The sequence below is a fragment of the Tachypleus tridentatus genome, unplaced genomic scaffold (genome assembly GCF_004210375.1).
Source record: "Tachypleus tridentatus isolate NWPU-2018 unplaced genomic scaffold, ASM421037v1 Hic_cluster_2, whole genome shotgun sequence".
NCBI classification, from domain to species: domain Eukaryota; kingdom Metazoa; phylum Arthropoda; class Merostomata; order Xiphosura; family Limulidae; genus Tachypleus; species Tachypleus tridentatus.
In genome coordinates this window covers 57,498,883-57,520,127 of record NW_027467782.1, presented here as the reverse complement: position 1 = coordinate 57,520,127, position 21,245 = coordinate 57,498,883, and the positions used below count along the sequence as shown (strand labels likewise).

The 21,245-nt window shown below is 34.3% G+C and overlaps 1 protein-coding gene across 1 annotated transcript in view; it reads left to right on the top strand.

The window, feature by feature from the left end:
• Nucleotides 1–3,289: 3,289 nt before the first annotated feature.
• Nucleotides 3,290–21,245, top strand: part of LOC143242991 (neurotrimin-like) — a 41,495-nt gene continuing 23,539 nt past the window's right edge. Inside the window, exons 1-2 of the mRNA XM_076486600.1 lie at nt 3,290–3,410; nt 20,395–20,602. Of these exons, the coding sequence (XP_076342715.1) occupies nt 3,306–3,410; nt 20,395–20,602 (313 nt within the window). The 5' untranslated portion in view covers nt 3,290–3,305. The remainder of the gene's footprint in view (nt 3,411–20,394; nt 20,603–21,245) is intronic.

Genomic DNA, 21,245 nt, shown 5'->3' with positions numbered 1-21,245 from the left:
ACATAATGGGAGATCTCAAAGCATTAAAGAACTGAATTACACCGATCACCGATCACTCTTGTTGATTCTAAATGTGGTTGTTAATTCAGAGCAAACTTTAAAGCGTACGGAAACGAAAGCGTGTAATTTCTTTCTCGACATGAAGGTGCCTAACGTATGTCAATAAACTTGTAGCACAATCATAAGATGTCTGAGAAGGGGCTATATCAAGCGATATCTTTATGAAAAATATCATACGTATATGCTCGATTTATGACTGTGACGTGATGGTATTACTTCTGGATGAAAGTATGGACCGTGTATACCATGTGCATAGTATGACGAAGAAAAACTTAGAGAAGAAATAATTAATTAACGTAAAGTAATAAACTAAACTGTAAGACTGTCAGATTAAGAGATAGCTGATTGGAGTCAGAGATCTTAATTAGAACGTAATATATGAGATATTTTTACAGTTTTTTTAAAAGGTTAAACTCTTATTTTAAGAACTCATTTTGTCATATGTCAAGTCTTGTTGTGACGTATAACAAGCAGGAAATTTTCGTTTTAATTGAATCCGTCGACACCAGGGGTAAGTTGTCTAGCATGTATTTGATACCGAGGATCATATGACCTGACAGCCAACTAGTTGGCTCTAATCTTTCTCCGGAATTCCAACGTATGCAGCCGTTACCTCGACTACCGAATCAATGTGCCAGTGATTTATGACGAACCTGATAACGATGTTTTCACAATGTGATCCTCCGCGGACTACTGGCAGTGCAGTTTAAACATCATTTGTCAACCAGGGCTCGAAATCTTTAGCCACCATCCTAGTCGTACGTTTAATGTTACTCTGTTTTCTTTGAGCTTAATGTGTTCCGTAATGACTTAGCTATTTAGCAGAAACTTTGAACAGCAACCCCTAATTCTGATGGTTTCCTATGTATTCATAGAAGCGTGTCATAACGAAGTAACCGTCCTAGTAACAAAGTTAGATCGACGGCCATTGTAAAAATGGTAATTTTAGACTTAATTATGAACATAAAAAAGACAATATAACGAATGAAACTGTGTGTAATCGTGACAGTTCGAAAGCTTTCTAAATCTGGAGGATTTGATGGCTGATTTTAAAGCGTTCAAAAATGCTTCTCCAGGAATATATCTTTTTCTTCCTAAGGTAAATGTCTGGCATTTAAATATGATGGACTTTCTTAGAAGCAAGTTAACTGACGTGAACGATAGCATTAAAATAAGCGCGTGCATTAATGAAACATGCCTTGAATTCAAACCCTCTGAGAAAGGAAGATAACAAAAATATTATATGGAATGACAAAAGACGTCGTGGGATTGGAAGCTATTTGTTTGACGCGAGATTTTATAATTCTCAATACGTTCCACTGGCAGTTGAATTTCGCACAGTTTTCGTTTTTATAATTTCGCGCTAAGCTGCACGAGGGCTATCTACGCTAGCCGTCCATAATTTAGCTGTGTAAGACTGGAGCGAAGGAAGCTGGTCATCATCACCCACCGTCAACTCTTGAGCTACTCTTTTAGCACTGAATAGTGGGATTGACCGTCACATTATAACGCCCCCACGGCTGAAAGGAGAGCATGTTTGGTGTGACGGAGATTCGAGCCCACGACCCTCCGATTACGCATCGTACGCCATAACCATATTTGTTTTTTTTCTGCAAAGATTCCACATTAAGAAGATACCAACTTTGTCAAGTAAACGCAAACTAGTTTAGATTATAAAATTAAAATAGCTTTTAGGTAAAATGTTTTTACCTTAAAGTTAGAAAAAAATGCTTTATAACATCTCATTTGAAATTCATATCCCTAAAGTTATTTGAAAGGAAAAAAAAAGCCCTGGCTATTGTGTAAAATCACATTTTAGTTGATATGTGGTGTTTCTGTTAGCAACCCTTAGCAGGTCCATCATGTGTTTTTCAAATCGTATGCCTACTAAGTATCACGTCTAAAACAAAACTAATTACTAGTCGTTCCCTGATATCATAATGTTATTTAAAAAAATTGACTTTTGTACAATAATTACAAATAAATCAATGAAAGATACTGGAAGATATCAAGATATTTAGTTACGTGTTAAATTGGCCTAAGAAAGCTACTAGAAAACATTAAGATATTTAGTCACGTGTTAAATTGGCCTAAGAAAGCTACTAGAAAACATTAAGATATTTAGTCACGTGTTAAATTGGCCTAAGAAAGCTACTAGAAAACATTAAGATATTTAGTCACGTGTTAAATTGGCCTAAGAAAGCTACTAGAAAACATTAAGATATTTAGTCACGTGTTAAATTGGCCTAAGAAAGCTACTAGAAAACATTAAGATATTTAGTCACGTGTTAAATTGGCCTAAGACAAAGACTGAAAAATCAAGCTACTCTAATGGTTGTTTTAAACGTTCGTATGTTATTGCTATAATTGTTTTAGTTTGTTTGCCCAGTTTTTTGGACATAAGCTGATAAGATCATATGATGCGGATCGACTAAATGGGACCATTATTGATTCTTGTTTGTTGTTATTTCGTGGTACCAAAAGAAAGTACTGAGTGTCACGTGACAATTTCAAGTTTTGGTCAGAATGTTATTATTTATACAGACTGATACTAACAGTTTCTCTCTTCTTGTTTGGTTGTTACAACAGAAACGTGTTTTTGCTGGTGCCGAAGACTAAACCACAGTTATGGTTTTGATCCACAACTTAACTAAACTTAACGGTTATTTAAAGAAGGTAAAGTTAATAAACCTAGCGATAATTGCTTTTTCTAATAAAATATTGAAATCCAGAGTTTATAACGAGAAACCTAGGAAACAGTAATAACAACTCTACTCATGCTATCATTTTTTAAGACCTATTTCACTGTTATTTCTCAATTCTTAAAAAAACTGTTTCAGGTTTCGAGACCAAAATTATAATTTACAGCGTCAGTTTCCAGTTGCTTGGCAAGAAAAAGAAAAAAACATTTAAAAGTGGCCCATCTGGAGGTACATTTTTCTTAGATTAGTTGCACCACGAGACAGATGAGCTTCAGAAAATCAATGAAAAGAAAACTGAAACCTGAGGGTTAATAACACAAGCCTAATAGAGTTCCGCTGATGTGAAATAATTAAACAATATTTGATGTCATCAACGTAATTAGAAACTGGACTCTTTACGATCGAAGAGATGATTACCTCTTTCCACGATAATTACATGGCTTTATTAAATAATAAAAAAATAAAGTAATTTGATGGTTAAATTTCTCTATATATAACCTTCCAATTCTCCTTTGTATTGCAGTTCTCGGAGGTCAAACGGAAATGTCTTTCGATCCGGAGTTTGCCGAACCTATTCCGAACATAACAGTTTCAGCAGGACGAGATGTTAGCATACCCTGTGTTGTGGATCATTTGGGTTCATACCGGGTAGGATGCAGACCCAGATTCTTACCATTATTATCTGATATCGTTAATTATATACTATTTCTTCTTAAGCGAAAAACTATATACACTATTTCTGTTGTGCCCATCACGGCCATCGGAAAATGATTGTTATTATAATTATACAAATACAAACATGATTTCATTTTGTATGTTTTCCTGTATTTGTGTGTATTTAAGGGGGTTAGAAAGAGTTTGTTCGTTTGCTTGTTTTGGAATTTCGCGCAAAACTACATGAGGGCTATCTGCGCTAGCCGTCCCTAATTAAAAGGTGTAAGACTAGAGGGAAGGCAGCTGGTCATCACTACCCATCGCCAACTCTTGGGCTACTCTTTTACCAATGAATATTGAGAGCTGACCGTCACATTATCATGCACTCACCACTGAAAGGGCGAGCATGTTTGTTGCGAGGAGGATTCGAACCCGCGACCCTCAGACTGCGAGTCGCACGCCTTAACCCACCTGGCCATGCTGGGTCACTTGGGGTGGTGACCTCTTAGAGAAAGATAGGTTTGTAACAACACCATTTCACTTTTCAATCACCCCCCACTAGTATAAAAGTAAGTCTACGGATTTACAACACTAAAATCAGGGGTTCGATTTCTCTCGGTGGACTCAGCAGATAGCCCGATGTGGCTTTGCCATAAGAGAACACACACACACTTTTAATGTGTTTTCACGTATTTGTGTGTGTTTGAGACGGCTAGAGAGATATATTTTCATTCGGGGCCAGGTGGGTTAAGGCGTTCGACTCGTGATCCGAGGGTCGCGGGTTCGAATCCTCGTCGCACCACACATGCTCGCCCTATCAGCCGTAGAGACGTTATAATGTGACGGTCAATCCCACTATTCGTTGGTAAAAGAGTAGCCCAAGAGTTGGCGGTGGTGGTGATGCCTAGCTGCCTTCCCTCTAGTCTTACATTGCTAAATTATGGACGGCTAGCACAGATAGCTCTCGAGTAGCGTAGCGCGAAATTCAAGAAACAAACAATATTTTCATTCCATAAGTTAATTTGAAACAACTCAATTTCACTTCCTTATATTTCTGTGCGTTTTAAAAAGGTTGGAAAGGGATAGCTGTGATCAATAAATGATTTTAAAACATCCAAATTTCGTTGCTCGTGATCCAAACACAAATCCGAATTGAGCAAGTCAACTTCTGAGAGAACTGGATAAGAACTAGGAAACTGATGTAGAAATATTTACCAATAGTAAGCATTTTACACGAGTGTGAAGAGAATCGTACACTTATTAATTAACGAGACACATCGTAATAGTGTAAAGATAAAATAAAATGAAAAGCTGTTTGTTTGTTGTTTGTTTTGTTTTTGAATTTCACACGAAGCTACTCCAGGGCTATCTGTGTATAAATTAGGCCGTCACTAATTTAGCAGTGCAAGACTAGAGGGAAGGCAGCTAGTCATCACCACCCACCGCCAACTCTTGGGCTACTCTTTTACCAACGAATAGTGGGATTGAGCGTCACATTATAACGCACTCACGGCTGAAAGAGCGAGCATGTTTGGCGCGAAGGGGATGCGAACCCGCGACCCTCAAATTACGAGTCGCACGCCTTAACACGCTTGGCCATGTCGGGCCAAATGAAAAGCTAATTTTAGCCTTCGGATTTCCCCGATAAACTCAGCAGATAGCCAGCCCGATGTGGCTTTACCATCAGAAACTACACACACATGCACTATTTAACGACAACATATTGTTATTTTATTTTTGCTATTGACAAACAATATAAATCTCCAAGTGAACTGAACACTTTGATTAGCTGCCATGGTAATGTTACATCTCCCAGCTTGCTTAATTATGATCATTTATCTTCCAATAGAGACGTTTGTTTTCAATTATAAACATTAGCGATTTCATTAGCTCAAAATCATCTTAACCTTAGTACGCCAAACAGTATCGATTTATGGCACCTCTATTATGCAGAAAGTTTACTGTGTAATATAACATATCCCCAGTTTATATAATTTATAAACGGAATTTCATTTCTACTCTGTTTATAATAAAGTAGAGGTAGATATGCTTTAAAGATGTAAATTTTTGCCCTGAGCCCAATGAAATAAATATTTTGGGCTTATTTATTTAGTAAGTCCATTTTTACGTAAAGTCTACTCAACTTCGATATACCTTGTTTCATTAACGTTTTATAAGCCATCAGGATTACACCTAAGCCTACTTTCACGTTTTCTGTGTTTAACCGTAACGTCTCTGATAATTTGTTGTAATTTGTTTTTTGACCATTACTGTTGTCTATGTTATATACCTCGTGTGTATATAAAAATGTTAATATAGGTCAAAATAGTGTTTTATGTATACATATATTTTCATGTATTTGTGTATTATTATAAAGTTAGATTTTTGTTTATATAGCGATTTCTTTTGTTACCTATGGATTTTATTTTACACACATTCAAGTACAGCTGTATATTTGATATTGGTTTGTCTCTAAATATTTTATACACTCAAATATCTGATGTTTCTGGATACTGTTGCACATAACTGATAATGTGTTTATTTACACGCAGATGTACATCCAGATGTTTTAGTTAGTCGGTTATTAAGTTATCTAAATCTGTCTGCTATGGAGTGAGTTGTGTTTACCTTAACATTCTCAGGAATTAGATATTCGTGTTATACGTAGCCGTCGCTACGTAAGCCTAAACTTTGGCAGGTAACAGAGGTATTGTGTTAGGACTGACAAAGGTTGTAAGTTCCAACGTATCGAATGATATTTAGGACATTAAGTGAAATGTGAAGTCCAAAGTAAAAGCGGAAAGCACATATGAAGGAAACACGAGAGGGACCTTAAATTCTAAAGAACACTTTAGTGTAGCAATGCTTCAGTTTATCCAAGAAAGCAGAACTCGGATGAAGTTTGTAATCTCAAATTGCTCAGAGCTATGAGTGTCACAGTCAAATTTAAACTGTCAGTTGTTGCTACATTACTTACGTGCTGTTCCAAAGGTGCTACAAGAGAACGAATATTCCTTGTTTACCATAATGAGAAGCAGACACGTGCACATAGAGACGCAGCCGGTAAAATACTTTATTGTTAAGCCTAACATAATGTTTAAAGAAGAATGAAGCTAGTACTTCGAAACTCGGTGTATTAATTCAGTTTAACGTCTCGTAGCTCCACAGTGCACGCTAATAAAGAAGGACAAGAAATGATTCTCAATTATTTATATATCTTTATCAGATTTGTTTTTTAACCTTTTTTTAAGCCCCTTAAGGCTTAGAGGTGAACTAGGAATATAGTAAAATATTAACAAGTGAGCATACACAATGAAAGAACAACAATACACATTCCTAACAATATAAACGTGAAAAGTAATCTCGAACACAGATCTTTCTACGTCAACCATTTGATTAAGATGCGATGCTCGTTACTATAGCAACAAGTCCTTGATGCGACCTTATTTATACATGTATAAAGCTAAAGTAAACATAAAAAAATGTTTCCTTAACATGAAATATATTTCTATTGATTTTAAAACCGAAGTTTTCAGTAGATCGTAGATGAGACAGTATTTTGACGGAGAAGTGAGTTATTTAGGGCTACAATGGTTTTGTGTTCTTTAGTGTGTGGCTTTAATTACATATCTTAGTGACCCCTCTCCCACGGACTGAGCGGTATTCCTGAAGACATAACGCTATAAACTAGCTTTCGATATCCACTGTTGGCATGAGACAAATAAGTCACTGTGTAGTTTGTGCTTTCTTAAAAGCGAACAAACCTATTGTGACCAAAGTGTAGCTCAGGCTTGACTGAATTTTCGTAGCATCAGTTTAGAAAGTCATCAGATTTCCATGTTTGGAACCTTTTAAAAGCATAAACATTCGTCTTGCATTGGTGGGATTGTTAACCAATCAAGTTCTAGTGAAAAATTCCTTAACGCGTGGTAAACTACCACAAAACAGTTACACTGACCACTGAGAATGATCAAACCTGGCACGTGGTAAACTACAACAAAACAATTACACTGACCACTGAGAAAGATCAAACCTGGCACGTGGTAAACTACCACAAAACAGTTACACTGACCACTTAGAATGATCAAACCTGGCACGTGGTAAACTACAACAAAACAATTACACTGACCACTGAGAAAGATCAAACCTGGCACGTGGTAAACTACCACAAAACAGTTACACTGACCTCTGAGAAAGATCAAATCCTTTAGGAAAACAAAGTGACCAGCTGAATAGCCTGTCTGTTTTCTTGGCAAAATAGTTGTTTAATTTGAAATATATGTCACGCTTCACTTTCTACGAGATGAATAGATAAATTAATGTTTTCTCCAACTTAGAGACAATAATACCGTAGTTTTCTAAGGAAGCTTAATTCTATAATTAATTATTTCTCAACCTTCGTCAGTTCCAAGCACACCCTGTCATAACATGTTTTAGTCTAGGTCTATGATATAACAATGTACTTGTTAACAGCTTTATTATACTTTATCCCACAAGAAACTTGAGTTTCTTCTGTAATGTTTAGCAGAAACCTGGTGGTGTGTTGTTGAATTAAACAGATTAATGTTGGAAGAAACTATTTATATTTTAGTTAATACGAAGAAATAACTTTGATCTATGTAATTACACTGATTATTACTGTTACGGACATCGTATGATTAGAACTTCCTGAAAAGACGAAACTGGGAACATTGACGGTTAATGTTTGACCTCTGAAATGTTTTACTTACTAACAACATCCACGAGAGATTTAATCTTGCTAGAGTGTTGAATTTGGGAACATTAAAGGCTAAAAGCACTTTACAATAACTGTAATCCAATCTTCTGTAGCTTTTGGAATTATTCACAACAACACCCATTGGTTGTTGTTAACAGTTTAACATTTCCTTTTGCACGTTAACAATTTTGTTAAAAGTTAAAAAGAGAGTACAACACTAACCAACCATACACGATGATAAACTTTTCAATAAAAAGTAAACACCATCTTCCAAAAGTATGTAAAATCAGAAACTGGATCTGCCTAGGAGGACTTGATACGTATATGGTTCAATTAGGAGGACTTGACATGTACATGGTTCAATTAGGAGGACTTGACATGTACATGGTTCAATTAGGAGGACGTGACATGTACATGGTTCACTAAGGAGGACTTGACATGTACATGGTTCACCAAGGAGGACTTGACATGTACATGGTTCAATTAGGAGGACTTGACGTGTACATAGTTCAATTAGGAGGACTTGACATGTACATGGTACACTAAGGAGGACTTGACATGTACTTGGTTCAATTAGTTTTTTCTAGTTAATTTTTTTCACAGAATAAACGTTTATTTCGAGACTTTACTGAATATTTGTTTTTGAACCTTCGTCAACTTTAACTTCTTATCCACCTAAATGATCTAAAAAACGCTTTAAAATCAAACTCATTGATTTTTTTGGATTGGTGGGTAAATTTTCATAACCCATAACCATCAGTTTATCGCTGAAAACTTTGATCCAGATTTGCTTAGATTTTGTTTCTAAGCCTATTAAGACCCGGCATGGCTAGGTGGGTTAAGACGTTCGACTCGTAATCCGAGGGTCGCGGGTTCGAATCCCTGTCACCCAAAATATGCTCGTCCTTTCAGCTGTAGGGGCGTTATAATGTACGGTCAATCCCATTCTTCGTTGGTAAAAGAGTAGCCCAAGAGTTGGCGGTGGGTGGTGATGACTAGTTGCCTTCCCTTTAGTCTTACACTGCTAAATTAGGGACGGCTAGCGCAGATAGCCCTCCAATAGCTTTGCGCGAAATTAAAAACAAACAAACAAACGAACACTCTTAGACTATTAAAACCTCAAGCGGTTTGTCGTCTTTCAAGCGTCTTCCTACCACTAATAGTACTGAGGTTCTTATCATAGAAACATTTGTTGTTCGGTTGAACATTAATTAATTTTCTCAGACTATGAATATTCTTTCGTCAAAAAGTTATGGCTTATTTCATTATCTGTAGATTTACCCTGAGCAATATTGCGTTGTCGATTTGGTAAATATTGCAGTCGTAAACAGCTATCTCGAGACAGCAGGGCTCACATCTACCTTCGTAGCTGGGATCGTTTTAAAATATTTAAACAAACGTATATGAACAAATAATTTTGAAAACAATTTAGATGATAGATTAGTATTAAAGAAGGATAACCTACGAATAATTAAGGTTCTGTAAATAACTGATATTAAGTTGATGAACAGTGAGTGGTGAAGAGGTGCCCCCTGTTGATGAAAACTGGCATTTAGTAATTGTGTTTCAATGGTGATTCCTGCAATCTCATTACAAAATAGCAACTGCTATGGAGTGAACAAAGTGTTATATAAACATTAGATAGTTTGTTGTCTACTGAGCTGGCCCATCATGGCCTGGTGGTTAAGGTACTCGATTCGTAATCTGAGGGTGGCGAGTTCGAATCCCTGTCACCCAAAACATGTTCGTCCTTTCAGCTGTAGGGGCGTTATAATGTAACAGTCAATCCCACTATTCGTTGGTAAAATAGTAGCCCAAGAGTTGGAGGTGGGTGGTGATGACTAGCTGCCTTTCCTCTAGTCTTACACTGCTAAATTAGCAACGTCTAGCGCAGATAGCCCTCGTGTAGCTTTGCACAAAATCCAAATCAAATCAATTGATTGAGCTTTGACTGGAAATATAAACTTTGTTATCAATATTTTACTATAAAAGTAAAAATCAGACAAGGTAAACACAATCAATTTTATGACAAAACATTCGCGCCTATTTAATGAGATATTGCGCATGTCTTCAGACATTCAGAACGTAATTCTCTAGAAATTAAAGCGTTTTACAGGTAGTAAAGAAAGTTTCCAAACTCTTAAAAAATATTTTTTGTTTTTGTTTAGAAAATCAAAATAGTTTTATAATGAAACGAATTAACCAATTTCTTATTTAACAGTGACGGCGCCACTGTTATTTAACATAACTTTCTAGTCTGAAATAAAGTTACCCGCTTTCTTGTCCAACAACAGGAATATGTATCTTAACATTCAAGCTTTGTTGGTTAGGGTTAACTACACTTTAGGTGAACGACAACACACGTTAGAAGAATATTAAAATCAAAGAATAGCCTAACTAGGGTTAAAACAAAAGAATTTCAATGTGGCTAAATATTTCGACGTCACACATTATTCTATGATGTCGTATGAAACTATATAACAAACATGTATAGATCACAAGATAAACCTTCACAAAACACAGATTTATTATATGTAGCTAGCTGTTGTAAACATAATTTCATACACAGGGTGTTCGGAGAGTCACTGTGCACTTATATATTTATTAACAGACATGTTTCAATATAGAATACAGGAGGTAAATATGAATGACAATTATAAACAATGTAGAAAGTGACCCCTGTTGGCATCAATACAGGCCTGGATCCTTCTTATTTTGTTTCTAAACACCGCTATCAGTCGCTGGTTTGAAATGGACTGAATAGACATATGATTACAAAACTGCTCAGTGACTTTCTAAACACCCTGTATTTTAACCAGAACATATGCACATGTTTTTTGGAAAATATCCTGTTTTATAATAGAGGAAACGGAATGTATGGATAAATTACAGTCAGTAGAACAATGTACAGTCACTATTGTAGATTAAAATCACTAATGTAAATTATAGTCAGTAATAGAGATTACAATAACTAATGTAGATTACAGTCAGTAATGAAGTTTGCACTCACATAAATTATAGTCACCAATATAGCTTACAGTCAGTAATGAAGTTTGCACTCACATAAATTATAGTCACCAATATAGCTTACAGTCAGTAATATAGATTGCACTAACTAAGGTGAATTATTGTAACTAATACAGCTTATAGTCAGTAATGTAGATCACAGTCAGTAATATATATTACAATCACGAATGTAGATTACAGTCAGTAATACAGATTACTGTCACAAAAGTAAATTATAGTAACCAATAGAGATTAGAGACAATAATGTAGGTTACACTTACTAATATTGATTACAGCTACTAATGTGAATTACAGTCAGTAATACAGCTTACAGTCAGTAATGTAGATTACAGTAACTAATACAGCTTGTAGTCAGTAATACAGCTTATAGTCAGTAATGTAGATTGCAGTAACTAATACAGCTTGTAGTCAGTAATACAGCTTATAGTCAGTAATGTAGATTACAGTAACTAATGCTAGATGTATGTAGTGATCCTTGTGGTATCTATATGTTAATACTAGATGTATCTGGTGTTCATTGTGTTATCTATATGTTAATACTAGATGTATCTAGTGTTCATTATGTTATCTATATGTTAATACTAGATGTATCTAGTGTTCTTTATGTTATCTATATGTTAATACTAGATGTATCTAGTGTTCTTTATGTTATCTATATGTTAATACTATGTATCTGGTGTTCTTTATGTTATCTATATATTAATACGAGATGTATCTAGTGTTCTTTATGTTATCTATATGTTAATACTAGATGTATCTAGTGTTCATTATGTTATCTATATGTTAATACTAGATGTATCTAGTGTTCATTATGTTATCTATATGTTAATACTAGATGTATCTAGTGTTCTTTATGTTATCTATATGTTAATACTAGATGTATCTAGTGTTCTTTATGTTATCTATATGTTAATACTATGTATCTGGTGTTCTTTATGTTATCTATATATTAATACGAGATGTATCTAGTGTTTTTATGTTATCTATATGTTAATACTAGATGTATCTAGTGTTCATTATGTTATCTATATGTTAATACTAGATGTATCTAGTGTTCTTTATGATATCTATATGTTAATACTAGATGTATCTAGTGTTTTTATGTTATCTATATGTTAATACTAGATGTATCTAGTGTTCATTATGTTATCTATATGTTAATACTAGATGTATCTAGTGTTCTTTATGATATCTATATGTTAATACTAGATGTATCTAGTGTTCATTATGTTATCTATATGTTAATACTAGATGTATCTAGTGTTCTTTATGTTATCTATATGTTAATACTAGATGTATCTAGTGTTCTTTATGTTATCTATATGTTAATACTATGTATCTGGTGTTCTTTATGTTATCTATATATTAATACGAGATGTATCTAGTGTTTTTATGTTATCTATATGTTAATACTAGATGTCTATAGTGTTCATTATGTTATCTCTGTGTTAATACCAGATGCATCTAGTGTTCTTTATGTTATCTATATGTTAATACCAGATGCATCTTGTGTTCTTTATGTTATCTATATGTTAATACGAGATGTATCTAGTGTTCATTATGTTATCTATATGTTAATACTAGATGTATCTAGTGTTCTTTATGTTATCTATATGTTAATACCAGATGTATTTGGTGTTCTTTATGTTATCTATATGTTACTACTAGATGTATTTAATGTTCCCTGTGCTATCTATATGTTAATACTAGATGTATCTAGTGTTCATTATGCTATCTATATGTTAATACCAGATGTATCTAGTGTTCTTTATGTTATCTATATGTTAATACCAGATGTATCTAGTGTTCTTTATGTTATCTATATGTTAATACTAGATGTATCTAGTGTTCATTATGTTATCTATATGTTAATACTAGATGTATCTAGTGTTCTTTATGATATCTATATGTTAATACTAGATGTATCTAGTGTTCATTATGTTATCTATATGTTAATACTAGATGTATCTAGTGTTCTTTATGTTATCTATATGTTAAAACTAGATGTATCTAGTGTTCTTTATGTTATCTATATGTTAATACTATGTATCTGGTGTTCTTTATGTTATCTATATATTAATACGAGATGTATCTAGTGTTTTTATGTTATCTATATGTTAATACTAGATGTCTATAGTGTTCATTATGTTATCTATATGTTAATACCAGATGTATTTGGTGTTCTTTATGTTATCTATATGTTACTACTAGATGTATTTAGTGTTCTTTATGTTATCTATATGTTAATACTAGATGTATCTAGTGTTCATTATGCTATCTATATGTTAATACCAGATGTATCTAGTGTTCTTTATGTTATCTATATGTTAATACCAGATGTATCTAGTGTTCTTTATGTTATCTATATGTTAATACTAGATGTATCTAGTGTTCATTATGTTATCTATATGTTAATACCAGATGTATCTAGTGTTCTTTATTTTATCTATATGTTAATACTAGATGTATCTAGTGTTCTTTATGTTATCTATATGTTAATACTAGATGTATCTAGTGTTTTTTATGTTATCTATATGTTAATCCTAGATGTATCTAGTGTTCTTTATGTTATCTATATGTTAATACCAGATGTATCTAGTGTTCATTATGTTATCTATATGTTAATACCAGATGTATCTAGTGTTCTTTATGTTATCTATATGTTAATACTAGATGTATCTAGTGTTTTTTATGTTATATATATGTTAATACGAGATGTATCTAGTGTTCTTTATGTTATATATATGTTAATACTAGATGTATCTAGTATTCTTTATGTTATCTATATGTTAATACTAGATGTATCTAGTGTTCTTTATGTTATCTATATGTTAATCCTAGATGTGTGTTGTGTTATTATGATTATCTGTATGTGATGTTCTTTAGTTTATATTTATGTTAATACTAGGTATGTGTTGTGTTCTTCAGATTTTCTATTTGATAGTACTTGATGTGTCTAGGGTTCTTTTGATTATCTTTAAATCGATATTAGATATATCTGATTTTTTTTAACATTGACAAATAAATATTTATTTATTTTTAAGTGTAATTTTAAAGGCTGTATGAAGTCCACCTTTTTTGTTCGTTAATGGAATTCTTTTGTTCAGATTTCACATAGTTACATAATTTATATAAAGACTTTATTGAATAGTTTTCTATGATTAGAATTTCGATCCAAGCTTCTGGAAACCCGGTTTAAAGAAACCTCAACTGAAAGTCAAAGTCGTGTTATATCTAATGTTAATGCTTTCCGAAAGCAATCAAATGTTTCGCTGCGTTTCCTATCCAGAGGAAAACGTTCAGCTGTTCTAATGGATTAAATACATCCTGCTAAAGGAGGTTTTTTGTTACAGAGAATTAAAGTGGAAAAACAGCTAGATGTCTGGAGGCATTGATTCTAGGTAAATTTATACCCGCTACACTAGATATACTTGGCCAGGGTTATCTAGTTAGGAATTGAAGTAACTAAACATTTAGTCTCGTATAACTAGGTGTGTCATTATTTGATTTTGTTTGCTATCTCGATTGGTGTTCATTTCGTAAAATAGTCTTCGTTTTTCTATGGAAGGTGGAGAACATATAAAAAATGTTTTAACATTAAGATGATGGACTTTTGTGTTTACAGAAAAATCGTCTCGGTTATTCTGTATTTCTTGCTTGTAGAATACACTTTGAAGTTCAAAATAATATATTAACAGTTTGATTTAGTATCCATTATTTGTTTTCAAATTTATACCTTTAAAACTAATACAATATCACCTATGCACCTATTGTTAACACTAACATAATACCACCTATGTTGCTATTGTTAATACTAATATTATATTACCTATGTAGCTATTGTTAATACTAATTTAATACCATCCATGTAGCTGTTGTTAGTACTAATATAATACCACATCACCTAATTATTTATTGTTAATAGTAACATAACAGGCCCGGAATGGTCCATTGGTCATGGCGCTTGACTCGCAACCTGAGGGTCTCGGGTTCGAGTTCCTGTTCCACAAAAATGCTTGCAGTTTAAACCGAACAGTGAGGGGACTTATAATGTGACGATCAATCCCACTATTCGTTGTTAAAAGAGTAGCCCAAGAATTGGCGGTGTGTGGCCCCATATTCTGAAAGAGCGAGCATGTTTGGTGTGATAGGTGATCTGAACTTTTTTTCAAGAAAGGGAAGTATTAGTACACTGTCATGTGACAGTACATTTATCCAAATAAACAAATACAATTTCTTACTCTGGTGACAACTGAGTTTGATATTAATATTACTTACCCGCGTGTCAATCAAAACCGCCACCTGTTGGTTGTGGAAGAAACATACTTACTGTTTCAAGTTTGTTTTTTTTTACTCTTTTGTAGTGGATTTTATTGCGTTGTTATACGATCATATTTCTGATTATGGTTGAATGTAGTTTAATCTGAAATAACTGACGAACTATAATTTTACAAAAGTTGCCGCCAGCTAAAATATTTATTCTGGCTTAATGCAAGTCGGACCGAAATAAATTCTAAATGAACGCAATCTACAGCCTTGCTTCTATCACAACAACTTTGAAATAAAAATGATAGATTATAGTACCCATGAGGAATTACTAAAATACAGTACAATGTTACTAAAACACAGTACAATGTTACTAAAATACAGTACAATGTCGTTCTGCAGGAGGAAATATTAGATTGTATTACTATTAACCACATTTTAGTACCCAGGGAAAACTGTTAGAATGTAGTACCCAGGAAATACCACTAGGTTATAGTACCCAGGAAAAACCACTAGATTGTAGTAAACAGGAAAAACCACTAGATTGTAGTACCCAGGAAAAACCACTAGACTATAGTACCCAGGAAAAACCACTAGACTATAGTACCCATAAGGAATTACTAAAATACAGTACAATGTCGTTCTGCAGGAGGAAATATTAGATTGTATTACTATTAACCTAGAAAATCTGTCACATTTTAGTACCCAGGGAAAACTGTTAGAATGTAGTATTTAAAAAATACCACTAGATTATAGTACCCAGGAAAAACCACTAGATTCTAGTACCCAGGAAAAACCACTAGATTGTAGTACCCAGGAATAACTACTAGATTCTGGTAGCCAGGAAAAACCACTAGATTGTAGTACCCAGGAAAAACCACTAGATTGTAGTACCCAGGAAAAACCACTAGACTATAGTACCCAGGAAAAACCACATAAACTATAGTACCCAGGAAAAACTACTAGACTATAGTACCCAGGAAAAACCACTAGATTGTAGTACACTAGATTGGTACCCAAAAACCACTGGATTGTAGTACCCAGGAAAAACCACTAGATTGTAGTACCCAGGAAAAACCACTAGATTGTAGTACCCAAAAAACACCACTAGATTGTAGTACCCAGGAAACACCACTAGATTGTAGTACCCAGGAAAAACTACTAGACTATAGAACCCATGAAAAACCACTAGACTATAGTACCCAAGAAAAACCACTAGACTATAGTACCCAGGAAAAACCACTAGACTATAGAACCCATTAAAAACCACTAGACTGTAGTACCCAGGAAAAACCACTAGACTACAGTACCCAGGAAAAACCACTAGACTATAGAACCCATGAAAAGCCACTAGACTATACTACCCAGGAAAAACCACTAGACTATAGGACCCGGGAAAAAACCACTAGACTATAGTACCCAGGAAAAACCACTAGACTATAGTACCCAGGAAAAACCACTAGATTCTGGTACCCAGGAAAAATTACTACATTCTAGTTCCGTGATGAAAGGTCTACAGGAATACCTACTACATTCTAGTTCCGTGATGAAAGATTTACAGAAATAACTACTACATTCTAGTACCGTGATAAAAGGTTTACAGGAATAACTACTGCATTCTAGTACCGTGAAGAGAGGTTTACAGGAATAACTACTACATTGTAGTACCGTGAAGAAAGGTTTACAGGAATAATTACTACATTGTAGTACCGTGATAAAAGATTTACAGGAATAAAAACTACATTCTAGTTTCGTGATGAAAGGTTTACAGGAATAACTACAACATTCTAATACCGTGAAGAAAGGTTTACAGGAATAACTATTACATTCTAGTACCGTGAAGAAAGGTTTACAGGAATAACTACTACATTCTAGTACCGTGATAAAAGGTTTACAGGAATAACTACTGCATTCTAGTACCGTGAAGAAAGGTTTACAGGAATAACTACTACATTCCAGTACCGTGAATAAAGGTTTACAGGAATAACTACTACATTCAAGTACCGTGAATAAAGGTTTACAGGAATAACTACTACATTGTAGTACCGTAAAGAGAGGTTTACAGGAATAACTACTGCATTCTAGTACCGTGAAGAAAGGTTTACAGGAATAACTACTGCATTCTAGTACCGTGAAGAAAGGTTTACGGGAATAACTACTACATTCTAGTAACGTAAAGAAAGGTTTACAGGAATAACTACTACATTGTAGTACCGTAAAGAAAAGTTTACAGGAATAATTACTACATTGTAGTACCGTGATAAAAGATTTACAGGAATAACTACTGCATTGTAGTACCGTGATAAAAGGTTTACAGAAATAACTATTACATTCTATTACCGTGATAAAAGGTTTACAGAAATAACTACTATATTGTAGTACTGTGATAAAAGGTTTACAGGAATAACTACTGCATTCTAGTACCGTGAAGAAAGGTTTACAGGAATAACTACTACATTCTAGTACCGTGATAAAAGGTTTACAGGATTAACTACTACATTCCAGTACCGTGAATAAAGGTTTACAGGATTAACTACTACATTCCAGTACCGTGAATAAAGGTTTACAGGATTAACTACTACATTCCAGTACCGTGAATAAAGGTTTACAGGAATAACTACTACATTCTAGTACCGTGAGAAAAGGTTTACAGGAATAACTACTACATTCTAGTACCGTGATAAAAGGTTTACAGGATTAACTACTACATTCCAGTACCGTGAATAAAGGTTTACAGGAATAACTACTACATTCTAGTACCGTGATAAAAGGTTTACAGGATTAACTACTACATTCCAGTACCATGAATAAAGGTTTACAGGAATAACTACTACATTATAGTACCGTGAAGAGAGGTTTACAGGAATAACTACTTCATTTTAGTAGCGTAAAGAAATATTTACAGGAAATCTGCTACATGCTTGTACCATGAGGGATGTTTTACAGAATTTTGTTAATTATGTTGAATCGAGAAATGAACATTTTGTTTATAGTGTTCATAAGTTTTCCTGTCACTCACACTTAGTGTGTCACAAAATTAGTTTGTTGATTTTTACCGACTGGTGAAGCATATCTTAACATATCTTTTTCTTGTTACAAAACATCGAAATGATAAATCAAAACCCTCTTTAATGTAGGGTGTGATTACAGTAACTTATCACACCATTTCATTACCTCATGTTACTGGGTACACACACACAGTGTGATTATAGTAATTTATCACACCATTTCATTACCTCATGTTACTGGGTACACACACACAGTGTGATTATAGTAATTTATCACACCATTTCATTACCTCATGTTACTGGGTACACACACCAAGTGTGACTATAGTAATTTATCACACCATTTCCTCAGGTTAATGGGTACACACACCAAGTGTGATTATGGTAATTTATCACACCATTTCATTACCTCAGGTTACTGGGTACACACACCAAGTGTGAGTATGGTAATTTATCACACCATTTCATTACCTCAGGTTACTGGGTACACACACCAAGTGTGACTATAGTAATTTATCACACCATTTCCTCAGGTTACTGGGTACACACACCAAGTGTTATTATAGTAATTTATCACACCATTTCATTACCTCAGTTTACTGGGTACACACACCAAGTGTGATTATAGTAATTTATCACACCATTTCCTCAGGTTACTGGGTACACACACCAAGTGTGACTATAGTAATTTATCACACCATTTCATTACCTCAGTTTACTGGGTACACACACCAAGTGTGATTATAGTAATTTATCACACCATTTCATTACCTCAGGTTACTGGGTACTTACATTAAGTGTAATTATAGTAATTTATCACACCATTTCGTTACCTTAGGTTACTGGGTACACACACCAAGTGTGATTATAGTGATTTATCACACCATTTCATTACCTCAGGTTACTGGGTACACACACCAAGTGTTATTATAGTAATTTATCACAACATTTCCTAACCTCAGTTTACTGGGTACCCACACCAAGTGTTATTATAGTAATTTATCACAACATTTCATTACCTCAGATTACTGGGTACACACCAAGTGTGATTATAGTAATTTATCATACAATTTTATTTCCTAAGGTTACTGGGTACACACTCCAAGTGTGATTATAGTAATTTATCACACCATTTCATTACCTCAGGTTACTGGGTACACACGCCAAGTGTGAGTATAGTAATTTATCACACCATTTTATTACCTCAGTTTACTGAAAACACACACCAAGTGTGATTATAGTAATTTATCACACCATTTCCTAACCTCAGTTTACTGGGTACACACACCAAGAGTTATTACAGTAATTTATCACACCATTTTATTACCTCAGGTGAGTGGGTGCACACACCAAGTGTGCGATTATAGTCCAAGATCATAGATTAATATGCTCTAATGTTGTTTTTATGCACAGACTGTGCATTCGGTAACTCATGTTTGTCGACCTTTGGCATACAAATCCGCTCCACCTTTTGGGACAGTAGGTACACGATAAGAGTAGTTTCAAATCCCACTATTTGACCAGAAGAGTGTAGCTATTTATAGGTAGTTTTTTGTATGTAGTTTGGTGGAAAAATGTAAAACAAACAATATAATGTTCTCGTATTTAAATTCTGTTATAATTAACTAATTCTTTACCTTACTATAAATCATTGATCTTGAATTTGGATGGTATGTCGCGGTACGTAGCTTTAATAACGGAGTCAATCAACGTATTGGACTTTGTGAGACGAAACGATTCTCTGTGTTACCCCAAACCAAAATATGAAAAAGAGGAAAACGTGTGCGTGCGTGCGTATTTTATTCACGAGTGATTTTCTACGACGGCTACATAACTCTTTTTTTTTTTCAGTACATTTACCAAATATAATTATCATACTTGTTGTTGAGATAATATGAGAAGCACACTCTTAGTTTTCGAAGAAGGTCGCGCTAATCGTATGTTTCTTTTGTATTTACAGGTAGCATGGATCCACACAGACAGGTCTACCTTATTAACCTTAGCAACTCGTGTAATCACGAGAAATTCTCGTTACCAGGTGTCTCACAACAGCCATCGCACGTGGTGGTTGCACATTAAAAACGTACAGATGAGGGACAAAGGACAATACATGTGCCAAATCAACACTTCTCCCATGAAGAACCAAGTGGGATACATAAAAGTGGTTGGTAAGTATTACCTATAGGTTTCTATTAAACCTTTTACATTAAGAACCAAGTAAGATACATAAAAGTGATTGTTCAGTATTACCTATAGGTTTCTATTGAACCTTTTACATTAAGAACCAAGTGGGATACATAAAAAGTGATTGGTCAGTATTACCTATAGGTTTCTATTGAACCTTTTACATTAAGAACCAAGTGGGATACATAAAAAGTGGTTGGTCAGTATTATCTATTAGTTTCCTATCAAATCTTTACACCAGATGTGATTATAAGAACCATGACATCATTAGGACCGTGGCCTTTAAATCCATGAATTCATAGTTCGCAACCTCTTGCTACAGAAGCACTTTGATACATTGGATGCGATATAAGAGAGACAGTAAAGTCGTACTATTGGATCACTCAAAATTAACTCAATAGTTGACACTGGAAGAGATAACCGGTATCGCTCCCTTTAAACTGTCAGCTGCGAATTCGGGACGGCAGTGTTAAAAGTCGAAAACGAGCACAAATAATTTCGCGGATTACAAACCGATTGTAGAACAGTTAGCATGGACTTTCTTAATGACGTCGTTCATGTGTGACGGTTACGATTCTGTGGTTCTACAGGTTCTACAACCGGTTTATAAGAAATCATTTAGTTTGA